A 14,985-nucleotide genomic window follows, 5' to 3' on the forward strand; every position below is an offset into this window, starting at 1 on the left:
CTTGAGGTTTGGTTTGATTTGATTTGATTTACTATTGTCACATGTATTTGTATACAGTGAAAATATTGGGCGGAATTCTCCAACCCCCCCAGCCAGGTCGGAGAATCGGCGACGGGCTGCGCGAATTGCGCCACGCCGCCCCCGATGTTGAGATTCTCCGCTCTGGCGCCATTGGGACTGGCGTGGTCGGTGCGGCGCAGGTCGGGGTATGCGCCGACTCTCCGGCCCAGGCCGCACGGGCCGGCGCGCCGATTCTCCGGCCCTAATGGGCCGAGCGGCCGTCATTAAAAAGCCAAGTCCCGCCGGCCCCGTTCTAACATCCTCTGAGCCGGCGGGACCTCGGCGTTGAAGGGGCCGGGGGCGGCCTGTGGATGGGGGGCGGGGGGGGGGGGTCCGACCTCAGTAGCGGCCTGGCCCACGATCGGGGCCCACCGTTCGGCGGGCCGGCCTCTCTGCCCCCCGGCCTCCTTTCCTCCGTGCCGACTCCTGTAGCCCTGCACCATTTGGCGTCGGGGCCGGCGCGGGGAAGAAGGCCTCTGCGCATGCGCTAGTTGCCACCGGCCCAACTTAGCATGCGCGGACCCTGCGGTGCCGTGTTCGGGCCAGGTTTGGCAGCTGGAGCGGCGTGGGCAGCTCCAGTGCCATGCTACCCCACTGTGGTCTGCAGAATGGGGTCCTGGAACGGGCGCCGACGCCGGAGTAAAACACTCCCGTTTTTACGCTGGCGTCGGCACTTAGCTGCCCGATGGGAGAATCCTGCCCCTTTCTTTCATGCTATACAGACAACGCATACCGTACATAGGGAAGGAAGGAGAGACTGCAGAATGTTGGCGTTGTGGTAGGGGTCGGGGGCGGAGACCCCTCATCACCAGGAGATCTTGCAAGACACAAGACGTGACGCATGATTGGATTGCAGGTTGAGGTCGCGGGTGGTGTTGGATGGGGTGTAGGGGTGGTTTGGGGGTAGAGGTGGTGGAGGGGAGGTTCGGGGATGTGTGGGTTGTTCGGGTGATGGTGGAGGGGGGTATGGTGAGAGTTTGTGGTTTGGTGGTGCAGGGTTTGGGGAGGGGGTGTGGGGGGTTGGCGGTGAAGGTGTTGGGAGGGGATGTGAGGGTGGTGGTGGTAATGGGGTGTAGGGGTGGTAGTGGTGGAGTAGGGTTTGCGGATGGTGGTGGAGGGCTTGGGGAGGGATGTCGGGGTGGGGGTGGAGGGGGGTTTGGGGAGGGATGTGGGGATGGGGATGGTGGTGGAAGGATTGGGGAGGGATGTGGGGGTGGGGGTGGAGGGTTTGGGGAGGGATGTGGGGGTGGAGTGGGGTTTGGGGAGGGATGTGGGCGTGGGGGTGGACGGTTTGGGGACAGGGTGTGGGGATGGTGGTGGAGTGGGGTTGGGGGAGGGATGTGGGGGTGGAGTGTTTGGGAGGGATGTGGTGTGGGGGTGGGGGGGTGACACATGGGGGTGGGGGGGTGGTGGTGGAGGGTTTGGGGAGGGATGTGGGGGTGGGGGGGGTGACACATGGGGGTGGGGGGGTGGTGGTGGAGGGTTTGGGGAGGGATGTGGGGGTGGGGTTGGGGGGTGAGGGTTTGGGGAGGGATGTGGAGGTGGAGGGTTTGGGGTGGAGGGGGTGGGGGTCGTGGGTGGGGGTGGGGGGGTGACACGTGCCATGAGGAGCCACAACTCAGCGGGGTCTCAGTTGCTCACCCAATGCTGACCCCTGCCCTGGCGACCGCCCTCTCTCCGGGCCCTCCAACCTGTGCCCGCTGCTCTGCGGCGGTAATGGGCGACAGGTCCAGCGGTTCCCCCTCATGGCGGTTGTGGGCCGCCCTCTCCTGGGTGTGGGGAGGCGGGGGAGGCAGAAAACGCACAGTGTTAGACATCGGACGCATGCAGCACAGGGGGTGTGTAGCTGGTGGCCTTTGTGGCCAGGGCACCCGGTCATGAGGGCCGGTATGGGTGCTGGCAGTTGGTGCAAGGTTGGGGTTGCATCGCCCTCCAGGAGGGGGGGGGTGGGATTATGGGTGTGTGGGAGGGGGGGAGGGGGGTTGGTGCCAGGGGCACAGTGCTGCCTACTCACCCTGGCCCTTCTGAGGAGGTTGTGCAATTTTTTCCAACATTGCTGGCTGGTCCTGGCGGTGGGGCCCACGGCGCTCACGACCTCTGCCACCTGCGTCCAAGCCCAGTGTATGGTGGCGGTTGGCAACCTCCTTCCTACCCTCGGGAACATCCACTGTCTCTCCTCCACAGAGTCAAACAGGGTCTCTAGCTTCACATCTGCAAACCGGGGGGCCGCTCTTTGTGCTGCCACCATTTTGGCTGGGATGAGTGTGTGTGGGGAATGGAGTGCTAATCTGCGGCTTCAACTTATCAGCCTCTCGTCTGTACATCCCGACCCTGGTGAATCCGACTCCGTTTTCATGGGAATCTATTGTGTTCCACGTGGCACCAGCACTAGTCAATGAACGGCTGATAAATTGGTCTGGGAACAGCACCAACTTTGCTGTCGTAGAAGTCTACCGATTCTGTCCCGGCGTCAACACTTAAGGTGGGATTCTGCGAAAATGGGGCTATGTCACCACACCGGTGGGAAAACCGGCGCTCACCACTCCGGCATCAACAGCCCTCTAAAGTGAGGAATTCTCCAAGTTTTAAGGGGTTGGTCTGATGCCGGAGTGGTTGGCCCCGCTGCAGCCGGCGCCGAAGGGCCAGCGCAAGTTCCCGCATGCGCGGAACGGCCGGCATGGTCTCGCGCATGCTCGAACCGACCGGCGTATTTCCACGCATGCACGGGGGTTCTCTTCTCCGCGCTGGCTCCTGGGCAATATGGCGGAGCCCTACAGGGGCCCGGCGTGGAGGAAAGAAGGCCCCCCATGGAAACAGCCCGCCTGTAGATTGGTAGGCCCTGATCGCGGGCCAGGCCACCGTGGAGGCGCCCCCTGGGTTCGGATCCCTCCGTGGCCTCTCCCAGGACCGCCCCCGCACACTTACCTGCCAGGTCCCACCGTGAGTAATTCATGCTGGCGGGACTGGCCAAAACTGGATGGCCACTCGGCCGATTGGGGCCCTGTGAACAGCCCCCGACCGGCGTGGCGGGAATCCCGCCGGCCCCTGAAAAACGGCACCGGAGAATAGGGCAACCGGCATCGGGGCGGGATTCGCGCCTCCCCCGGGGGATTCTCCGACCCGGCGCAAGGTCGGTGAATCCCGGCCCTGGTCTCTGAAATGGAAAATCCAGCCCATGATACTGACACAATAGTTAAAGGAGTCAGTTTTCAGTCATGATTAATGACACCTTGATTGAGTTATCTGAATTCGATCTGTCTTGAATTGTATGTCTTGAAAATAGAGCTTGAATGTAGCTTTAATAAAGCAAGATGTTCAAAGAATCAGTTTCTATAACTCAATACAAATTTAATGTGTCAGAACAAAAGAATGATAACTCGCATGAATACAGCCTTTCACAGTTGATGACAGGTGTCCTATCACTTCACTCCCAGTCCCAAAGAATATCGGCTAGCAACTGACATCATAAAGTCTGAGCCAGTCATCAGCCAAATGTAAGGTAGCCTGATGATCAGAAAGAGTTAAATGTCAGATTCCACAATGCCTCAGTGTGCAGGAACAAGGAGGGGGCCCAGAGGTGGAATCCATAGACTTGGTAAACAGAGAAGCTACAGGAAATGGCATTACAGAGCAAAGAAGTGAATACAGAGCAGAATGAAGCATGTCTACCTGCCCAAGGCTCAGATAGAGAGTAAAGATCCAATGAATTGTCATGTCACTGTCTTGGTTTGTTAAATATAGCTTCCATTTCTTAATAAATGTATTGATTTACCGTATCAAAATGTCACCTGTCGCCTTATTGGTTTTAGTCTTGTCGAACTAAATCCTGATTGAGTAAAAAAACTCACACTGCGACCACTATCACCTAGAAGGACAAGAGCAGCAAATGCATGGGGACACCACCGCCTGCAAATTCCTCTCCAAGCCACTCACCATCCTGATTTAAAAAGATACCACTAATCCTTACCTGCCATTTTATCAAAATCTTGAAACACCCTCCCCAGCTGCATTGTGGATGTATCATCAAGGTTCCTGTATCTACACCACATGGACTGCAGAGGTTCAGGAAAGTGGGTCATCAGCACCTTCTCAAGGGCAATGGGAAACAAATATTGTCCTTGCCTGGCAATGCTCAGAACCAATGGATGAATAAAAAAAGACACTCTTTAAAATCTACCACTGTGACTGTGGTGATACACCATTGTACTTCCCTAGCATTGTACATAGTTGTATAATAGTTGTGTGTAACATGGCCCTGTAATCCTGTATATGGTACTGTGTATTGTACTGCAGCTCTGTAGAGGTTTGGTCACCTGTATGTAACCTGACCTGGCCACGGAGAGCTCCGCCTTAGCCACTCCCCCGAGAGTTCAGTATAAGACCAACTTCTGTGACCAGGACCCATTTTGTCTGGGGTCGTCTGTGTCGGGTAAGCTTCCTATGTAGTGTATTAAAGCCTTAGTTAAAGTCTCACATGTCTTTGTGGTTCTTGACGCTTAGTGCATCAGTGACCTTTCGATCATTGGCTCTAATATATCTTTATTTCGCTGGGTGTCAAACTTTATTTCATAACACTCCTGTGAGGTGCCTTGGGAGAATTTACCACACAAAAGGTACTATATAAATACAAATCGATGTTGATTTAAATTTACAATTGTAACACACGATACAACGTGTCTAAAGCATCCATAGTTAGCGCTTTGAACTCAGGGGGCGGAATTCTCTGAGCCCCGCTTCGGGCCGGAGAATCGCTGCAACCACGCCATGCCGCTCCGACGCCGGCACACGATTCTCCGAGGCGCGGCATGCCGGTCGCGGGCCGCTGTCCACCGATTCTCTGGCCTTGATGGGCTGAGGGGCCACGCGGAAACGGCAGATTCCCGTCGGCGCCATCCACACCTGCTCGCAGCCGGCGGGAACTCCGCGCAGCGTCGGGGGGCCACCTGTGGCGGGGGGCTCCTTCACCGGGGGGGGTCTGGCCCGCGATCGGGGCCACCGATTGGTGGGCCGGCCTCTCCAGCCCCAGCCCTATTTTGTTACGCGGCCGGCCCCTGAACCCCCGCGCCATGTTGTGTCGGGGCCGGCGCGTTGAGGAAGCCCCCCGCGCATGCGTTCACGACGGCACGGATACTCTGCCTCCATTTCGGAGAATCCCGCCCTGAGTGTGAGAATGAGGGAGAGAAAGAGACAAAGAAACACTCAAGATTATGGACAATACTAAATGGTGAACAACTCACTTTTTGGCAGGTATCAATGAATTCATCAATGGTGACAACCCCATCTTTATTTTTATCCATTTTCTGTTAAAAGAATCAAGTAAAAAAACAGCATTATGACAAAAAAAGACCTACTAAACATAAAGCTGACCAGCCAGAAATAATCCCTTGTAACATATGGGAATAGTTAAAATTTTGAGAAAAATAATAGAAGGAATAATAGTAAGCATAACAGTATTATATTTAGTAACACATTTCTGGTTATTTAAATATTTGGAATGCTGAAAGTGTTCTCAATTTTGCCACGTAAATAACCTAGCAGAGCTGCCAACACACTGCCACACAGCAGCATGATGCAAATGTGTACTTATTACTGATTATATTGGTAAGATTCTGAGCGCCAAATTCCAGTGGGTCTCAAATACTGGCACTTACCCCATTTATTCCCGCTCAGCACGATCTACAGGATGTGGGATTAGGGGGAAGGGTACCTAATTTGTGTGGATCCAGTGGTCATGCACATCATTGCAGGTGCATCTTAGGAACAAATCTGTCCCCTAGAGCCAGCATGTTCAGTGCGTTTGCCTGTTTAGGAGGGAAGTTGTATTGGCTTCTCTGGAAATATAGAAATCAGAATCCAAAGGGCATAATTTACAAGGGATCCGAAGTAAAAATAAAACAAAAAAGCCACTTTGAACCTTCAGGGTTCCAGACCACCTCCTGGCCTGGGCGTTCACAGTGTGATATCTTTATACCATTCAGGAGGTCGATGTGCCTCATCCTTCAATGTATAAGCCTTCAAACACACACTGGATCCCTTTAGGGTCAGGAAAGCATTAACTCCTAATATCAGCTCTACTCCTTTCATATCAGCAATATTCCTGGATTCGGCTGGAGTTCACAATCATTCTGCAGGATTCCTACAGGAACTCTCATGGAAGTTCACTGCAACAGTCGAGGATTTCCAGGGCTTTGACCTTTAAGGTATACCAGGAAACAATCCATTCCACCCAGCCAGTGGGCAGGTCGCCCTAAGTTGCTCTTGCTCTGCTTCCATTTCAAAAAGAGTACCAAATTCTGGTTTTCTAATCAAGGGGCAATTTAGCGTGGCCAATCCACCTACCCTGCACATCTAGTGAAGTGCCACAGGGATCCATGCTGGGGCCACAATTATTCACTATATATATATCAATGATTTGTACGAGGGGAGTGAATGTGCTATTGCTAAGTTTGTGGATGACACAAAAATAGGTGGGAAGGCAAGTGGTGAGGATGACAAGCCTACAGAGGGATACAGACAGGCTAGGTGAGTGGGCAAAAACTTGGCAGATGGAATATAATGTGGGAAAATGTGAAGTTATGCACTTTGGTAGGGAGCTGAATATGATTGAACTGGAGAAAGCTGCAGCACAAAGAATTTTGGAGGCACTCATGCATAAATCACAAAACTCTAACATGCAAGTTCAGCAGGTAATTGGGAAGACAAATGGAATTTTGGCCTTTATTTAAAAGAGAATGGAGTATAACTTAAGGGTCCTTCCTGTTTATTCCTTTATTTCCCCTTTCTTTTATTTTGCTATTTTTGAGCATGGATGATTAATGGGCATGTATCTTTAAGTTAAGCAGCAGAATTCATAAGTTACAGGAGGGAATACCAGTTCCTGCTGGTTTGAACAGGAGGGTTCAGACGTGTTGGCACTAGAGATAGTTGGTTTTATTGGCTGGTGACCAATGAATGGACCTAAAAGGCTATACACTGCCCAGTAATGGGTGGTGATTGGATCCTATCCCAGTAGAATAGTTTGCAGAGTCCCAAGGAGTTTCAGTTTGATCCTGGCAGCACAAAGTCCAGGTCCTGCTACTCTCTCCCTTCTGTGTTTCTCTCCAGAAAAAAAACTGTGAGTTCTGTATTCTTCAAACTGCAGAGAACCTGAATGAATAAATCTACAGAGAAGACAATCTCAGGACAAGCTTGCTGTGGAGGAAAGTGTGCGTAAAACCATCACCTGAAACAAAGACTCTTTTTCCTTTTGCTTATTACTCTTACCCCTTTCCACTCCTCTATATTTGTGTTTTGTGTGTGTGTGTGTGTGTGTAGAGGGTGGGGGCAAGTTAAAGTGGGGAATTAGGAATTGGATAATTGTTAACCAATTGCATTTGCTGCATATTTGCGATTAATAAAAAGTAATTGTGTTTACGTTTAACAACCTGGTGACTATAATTATTGGGCAGCCAAGGGCCAAAGAGTTTCGGTATTTTTCTGAGAATTATTATTTAATTCACTCGTGTTGTGACTCCGGGACAAGTGGGGCTGGAATTACCTCTGCGGCAGCCCAGGGTGCCGTAACAAAAAATAGGGAAGTTCTGCTAAAACTACACAAGGCACTAGTTAAACCACACCTGGAAAAGTGTGAACAATCTTGGTCCCCTTATCAAAGAAAAAATGTACTGGCATTGGAGGTCGTCCAGAGAAGGTTCACTAGGTTGATACAGGGCGTGGAGAGATTTTCTTATGAGGAGAGGTTGAGTAGATTGGGCCTGTACTCATTAGGTTTAGAAGAATGAGAGGCAACCTTATTGAGATATGTAGGATTCGCAGGGGGCTTGACAGGGTAGATGCTGAGAGGATGTTTCCTCTTGAGGGAGAGTCTAGGACCAGAGGGCATAATCACAGGGTAAGGGGTCACCCATTTAAGACAGTGATGAAGAGGAATTACCTCTCTCAGAGGGTAGTGAATCTGTGGAATTCTTTACCACAGAGAGCTGTAGAGGCTGGGCCATTAATCATGTTCAAGTCTGAGATAGACAGATTTTTAATCAGCGAATAAGGGATAAGGCAGGAATGTGGAGTAATTATATCAGGGCAGCCATGATCTCATTGGATGGCAGAACAGATTTGGTGAGCCGAGTTGCCTACGTCTACTCTTAGATCTTATGGCCTCTCTGGTCTCTCCTCCAAATTGAAAACCCATTGTTTCTTCAGTCTTTGCTCATGACTCTGATATTGGGAATCGGCCTCTTGTTAATTTGAATTAACTTCCATATATTGTTGGCAATGTATTCTAGTGCATATATGTCTGGTTGCTGATATGATTTCTATGTTCACTGAATAAAAAATTTCTCAAAGACATTTGACAGAATGCTACAAAATGAACTGCTATGGCATTTTCCTCCGTTTTCTCGGTTAAATGTGCTGTTTCCGTGTTCTCTAAAATATTGTTCATCACAAACCTGGAAAAAAATCTCAACATGCTGTCGAGGCGTTTCCTCTCTGAGAATAGGATAAGTGTATTTTCCCATCATGTCATAAATAGATTTCATAATGTCCAACATCTCCTGCAAGCCATAAATATTAAAAGACATGATTAGATAAAGCCAGTATCTGCAAAGTTATCCATTATACATATGATTACATCACAGTAACTTCATTGAAGAAGCCTACTTGTGACAATAAGCGTTCATTATTATTACATTTTATGCAAATATTATTCACCAGCTTTTCTGGCTGCGCATATTGGCCGGGATTCTCCGCCGGCATGATTCTCCGTTATGCCGGCGCCCGGGGGTTTCCCGACGGCGTGGGGCTGCTCCACAATGGGAAACCCCATTGACCGGCCGGCGTAACGGAGAATCCCGCCGGTTGGTCGGGGCAGAAATGATCAATTGTGACCCTGAACCTTCTTCCAGTGTTGGACGTTCATGTGAATATAGTATTGGTTCCTATGGGGTGTCAGCACTAAAGGGGGAACCTACTAGAGAAGAAAAGTCTTAATTGCCTGGAGTTGGAGGATGGAGAGGTCAGGTTCAAAAATCGTCTTGCTTTCTAGGCCTTTGCTGTTAGTGATTTGCAGCAGGGCATTGAAGAAGCAGCTGATTCAGTTACAGAAGTGTAAGGAGGGAAATTGTAAGGGCAGGGATGCAAAAATACACCTTGCCACCTGATTTCTTTCCGCCACTTTCTAAGCTGAAAGAAATTGAGCGGAACATGATAGCCCGACTCCAATCAATTCCAGAACGCTGTTCAATTGGAGAAATCCTGCATGAGCTGAGGTGTGACACAGCTGTTCTTTTTTCTTCACTTATTGTTCGAAGTTCTGAAGATGCACGGAATACGTTAAATGCCCAGGAAGAGCAGGGATCCCAATACCATGCCCCAGGGAACTCCACTCTAAATATTCCTTGAGTTAGAAAAACAACTGCGAACCACTATTCCAATTCCTGTCCCCCAGACAATTTCATAAACATGTAGCTGCTGTTACTTTTATTTCATGAGCTCCACTATTACTCACGAGTCTGTTGTTCAGCACTTTAACAGATGCCTTTTGAAAGTCCATATATACCACATCAGCAACGTTATCTTCATCAAAAAACTCAAGACAATTCGCCCTTAAGATATCAGTAAAATACTTCGAGTGACCTTGCCATCTCCCTCCTGCCCTTCCCTGAATTGTCTACAATTGTCCATGAGGTGGGTGACGATTAGGGAGAGGTCCAACTATTGGCCATTCATTTTCACCTGGCCTCAATTTTGAGGATGGAGAAGAGGTTCCAGGATGAGAGGAATCCTGGCAGGTCACCCTTCTCAAGTCCCATGCACGAAGAGAAGGAGGTGGGGAGGGTACCCCCCCTCAATGGCTCCCGTTCCACATTGGGCTCTTTGAGGTGGGCTTTCTGAGGCAGTACCTCTGTCTGAGTGAGGGCATCTCCAGCCAATTAATACTCCTAGTGTGTTAAATGGATGTGGGACTGCTGTGATCAACAGGGATCCGTTCCCCTGCATCTTTCCATCTGGGGCGGAAAACCCCACCATCCAAGATATCCTGCCTGTGGTAATTCTAAGAAGGATGGGTGGAGGCTCGTGGGCAGCATAAACACCATCATAGAGCTGTTGGACAGAATGGTCTGTTTCTGTGCTCTCGGTACTTTGTTGTACTTGTGACACCCACTGCTTGCAAGGCTCTGCTGTTGGAAGGTCTAATTGCTTACAGTGAAATATGATTGGCGGGATTCTCCATCCCACCACACAAGATTTCTGGTGCGGAGCGCCCCCGGGATTCTCCGTCTCACCAGCCAATGGGGTTTCCCTTTGTGGGCAGCCCCACGCCATCGGGAAATCCCCGGGCTGCCGACGCAACGGAGAATCCTGACAGCGAAGAATCAAGCCCATCATGTTTTAATGGCTCCATGATCAGAGTTCTTCTAACTTATCTTTGTTGTAAATTTTCATTTTGTATTACTTTCCATAGTAGTACAGTGGTTAGCACTTTTGCTTCACAGCGCCAGGGTCCCAGGGTCGATTCCAGGGTCACTGTCTGTGTGGAGTCTGCATGTTCTCCCTGTATCTGCATGGGTTTCCTCTGGGTACACCAGTTTCCTCCCACAAAGTCCCAAAGGGATTCTCCGATTTGGAACCTATGTCCCCACACCGGCATGGGAACAGAGGAAAGCTGGCGCAAAACAGCCACCGATTCCCCAATTTGCTGGGGGCTAGCAGGCAGGCAGCGTAGAGCACCCGGTTCTAGCTGCCGATCGGGCCTGAGAATTGCCAGATCCATAGCCATGCATGTGCATGCCGACGGCCTGCAGCGGCTGTGCTGTGCTCCATGGCAGAGGCGACTCGTGGACCCAGCCTGCAAAATTGTCCCCCACTTCGGTCGGCTCACGTGCCCCAGACCGCCCCATCACATTGCACCCAGCCCCGAACATGTCCCCCCCCTGCCTGCGGATCGCCCCATCCCCCGACTGTGATGGCGCTGGACTGAGTCCGCAGCCGCCACGCAGAATTCCCGATGGATAAGACCACACATGTCCCGCGCGAACTTGGTCGGTCTGGGGCGGAGTATTTGGGGGCGGACCTCAGGAAAAGGCCTGGGCAGAGTATTGCGAAAGCGGTCCCGCCCCCAATTCTGTCAGGAATTTGGATTCTCCGGCCCGTCACCAAACGCGATTTCGGCTTCAGCGACCGGAGAATCCAGCCCGTGCTGTTAGGTAATTTAGATATTCTGAACTCTCCCTCTGTGTAACCGAACAGGCACTGGAGTGTGGCGACTGGGGGATTTTCACAGTAACTTCATTGCAGTGATAATGTAAGCCTACTTGAGACAATAAAAATTATTATTATTGTTCTTACTTTCCTAATTTAAGTTGTCCCACAAATATTTGAACACAATTCATATACCTTTTAACAAAAGTTACTGAACACAGATCAATCCTAATTTCCTTAATGTTCAAGTGCAAACAACTTATTTTGAACTAAAGTTCAAATCTGTAACAACGACATCAGCTATCAATTGAACCTTCTCTGGCGCATTAATCTTTCTATTGATTGGAACAAAATGCCTCCAGGAAGCCACAAACACATATTAATGCTTTTGTCAATGCAGTTGACTTTTTCTTTGTATATGAGCTGGCAAAGGAACGGGATACTGCCAGAGGCAACCATGACAAAGTTAAATATCTTGTGAATTTGCTCTGGGTAGGTGCTAAGAACAGAGAAAAATCTGGACAAGGAGTGCAGAATGTTGGGAACATGTTCCAGACTTTCGCCAACCCTGTGCCTGAAATTGGTGGGACAACAAAAGAAAAAGCTGTTCTACTTTCACCTCACCACCTAGATCTCAATTTATTTCCCTACATATGCAAAGAGATGGTCACTGGCCATCCTTTGCACATCACATTTAAATGTCGACAAGGGTTGTAGGTTGATCTTGCTCCTTATTGTCACTGCTTTTCCACCTTTAGGCAGTGTACGCGTAAAGGCAGAATTAGCTCCTTGAACAGGTAACACAAACTGATGAAGGGAAGGAGCCCTTTGGTGATTGACTGATGAATTTTGACAAATCATTTGGGATTCAGACACCCCTCTGTCTCCTTGTTTTGCATCATTCGAGTGCCTTCTAACTGACTGCCACATCCACTATTGTATGCGGCTGCCTGATCCTGGAAATGTATAATTTCAAGGGGCAGGGATGGGTACAAAGACAGCCTTTAGGGTGAAACAGCTTTAGACACTGCTAATTGAGCAGTTACATGAGCATGGCATAAAGATTTTTAAGCTTGTTATTTTATCTGCTGTTTACAGGAATCCTGATGCAAATGCCAAACGTAAGCAGAACATTTTCTTGGCTTGCTGGTTATGCATCAATTAGGAATTAGCTGTAAAGTTTCACTGCTTCTGGCAATATCATTCCCATTCACGCAGTTACCTATGTTTGGGATTCATTCTAATTACAGGCTGTTGCAGATACTCACAGTAAAGATACTCTGCCACCTTAAAAAGGGTGGGTGGGGAGAGGGTGGGGTTTGGCGGCCAGGAAACATCAGGCATTGACTCGATTACAGAAATATGTTACAAAAATCAAGTATAATTACCAAAGTACCAGGAATATAAATCTTTGCTGCAATTTAGATTTGATGATAATATTCTCCACTATCTGCTTGAAAGGCTGTATTTATTTATTTATTCCTGCCTCGACAGAGGATGCCAGGTCTGTCCCATTCTAAGTCATCTATTTATTCATGTTCCACTTTCTTCGAGGCAGAAGGTTTATGGTGCGTACGGGGAGATTTTATGTTTTGAATGGAATCCAACAGTTTTATTACATCTCATTCAAAAGCTGAGAAAGAATCAAAGCAGCGAGTCAAAACATCCTGGAACATCTCCACACATTACTCGACATTAAAGAAGGAGGGAATCCAATTCATTGTGTATCGCTGTGAGTGTGCCAGGAAACACTTATTCAACACAAAAATTCTCAGAAAGGGAAGTGCATTACATAGTATACCTCCTTAGTTACATATCCATCCTTATTTATGTCATATAAGTTGAACGCCCATTTAAGTTTGTCCTGTATCGTTCCACGAAGTAAGACAGAAAGACCCATGACAAAATCCTGAAATAACAAAGAATTACAAGTTTAAGACATACATAGATACATAGAATTTACAGTGCAGAAGGAGGCCATTCGGCCCATCGAGTCTGCACCGGCTCTTGGAAAGAGCACCCTACCCAAGTCCACACCTCCACCCCATCCCCATAACCCAGAAACCCCACCCAGCACTAAGGGCAATTTTGGACACTAAGGGCAATTTAGCATAGCCAATCCACCTAACCTGCACATCTTTGGACTGTGGGAGGAAACCGGAGCACCCGGAGGAAACCCACGCAGACACGGGGAGAACGTGCAAACTCCGCACAGACAGTGACCCAGCGGGGAATCGAACCTGGGACCCTGGAGCTGTGAAGCAATTGTGCTAACCACCATGCTACCGTGCTGCCCATGTTCAACCTATTTATTATACATGAAAAACAGTGAGTTCAACATTCTAATGACATTATATTTGTCGGACGCTCTGTGAGAGTACCTTGCTCCATCGAACATTTTGTCATTGTCAATCAATTGAGCTCAAGTTATTTATGTTGATTTTAAATGCAGTACTTAAGATTCACCACAGAGTGGCATTGTAGCAGTGCAATTCCTGAAGAATGGCAGGCAGGCACCTAGCTCAAGTTAAGTCAAGGCAATTTTTGTACTCACTTCCACGTCCACAAAGATCCATTTTTTTGCTTATTTCCTGCCTGTTTTTTGCCAACAATTGTGAGTTCCACTTCTGGAATCCATTCTGCTTTTCAAATCCTTTGCTTTTGCCACAGTATTGGTTCCCGTTGTGCTGCCCCTTTCGCTCCAGCTTTTATTAGATAGCTACCGCGGCCACTTGGCCACCTTGCCTCCTGTCTTCTCGACTGATTGGATACTCTCATTTGATTGCTTGCTCGCTAATCTGCTGATCAGCCTATCTGACGGCCTGCATGGTGACCTCACCAGACTGTTGATCGCTGCCAGGCCCTCAACTTACCTCAGTCGCCCCCCCACCCCCATCCTGTCAACCCACCTGGTGGAAGTCAATTATCACGCTGCACTTTCCTGTACTCATCAAAATGGAATTAAATAAGCAGTCAAAGAGGAAACATTTTAAGGACGAAATGGAAAGAGCCAGGAAATCAGACTAACTTTGCAGCTATTGCAGCGAGCCAGCATTGCCTGATGGACTGAATGGCCTCCTTTTGATCTGTAACCGTTCTATTATCACTTTTAAAATATATTTCCCCAGACAAGTATTAATCGTTATTTAATTAACTCTTCTCATAATAACCCTGACGTTAATATTTAATTTTATTGGTCAAGGTCTGGCTCGTATTTAACATTGCTGGTGTCTCAGAACATTTTCAATTTATTAATACAACTTTATTCAATTATTTCTTCCTGGTCTTCCCTCTCATTCTTTCAGTTTATTTTAATTATTTATCATGGCCTCCATTGCCCATCCTCTCCCTAATCTATTCCCCCATTCCTTTTGCCTCCAGCCCTGCTCTCATGCCATTGTTCTCTCTTCCCATTATTTATAATTCCTGCTTAAATGCACATAATCATTTTTTAATAATTTAGAGTACCCAATTATTTTTTCCAATTAAGGGGCAATTTAGTGTGGCCAATCCACCTACCCTGCACATCTTTGGGTTGTGGGGGTGAAACCCACGCAAACACGGGGAGAATGTGCAAACCCCACACGGACAGTGACCCGGGGCTGGGATCGAACCCGGGTCCTCAGCGCCGTAGGCAGCAATGCTAACCACTGTGCCACCGTGCCGCCCGAACTGCACATAATCTTGACTCCTTGTGTGCAACACCGTGGGTGGTTGACTTGCGTC

At 48.9% G+C, this 14,985-nt stretch overlaps 1 protein-coding gene across 3 annotated transcripts in view; it reads right to left on the reverse strand.

The window, feature by feature from the left end:
• The window catches only part of kcnip4a (potassium voltage-gated channel interacting protein 4a), a 969,743-nt gene that overhangs the window by 14,834 nt on the left and 939,924 nt on the right, over positions 1–14,985 (reverse strand). For all 3 annotated transcript variants that reach the window (XM_072496485.1, XM_072496484.1, XM_072496483.1), the window contains exons 5-7: positions 13,061–13,168; positions 8,508–8,612; positions 5,298–5,360 (exon numbers count right to left, since the gene is read on the reverse strand). In XM_072496485.1, the coding sequence (XP_072352586.1) occupies positions 5,298–5,360; positions 8,508–8,612; positions 13,061–13,168 (276 nt within the window). The remainder of the gene's footprint in view (positions 1–5,297; positions 5,361–8,507; positions 8,613–13,060; positions 13,169–14,985) is intronic.

This window comes from Scyliorhinus torazame, chromosome 3 (assembly GCF_047496885.1).
Source record: "Scyliorhinus torazame isolate Kashiwa2021f chromosome 3, sScyTor2.1, whole genome shotgun sequence".
Taxonomy (NCBI): Eukaryota; Metazoa; Chordata; class Chondrichthyes; order Carcharhiniformes; family Scyliorhinidae; genus Scyliorhinus; species Scyliorhinus torazame.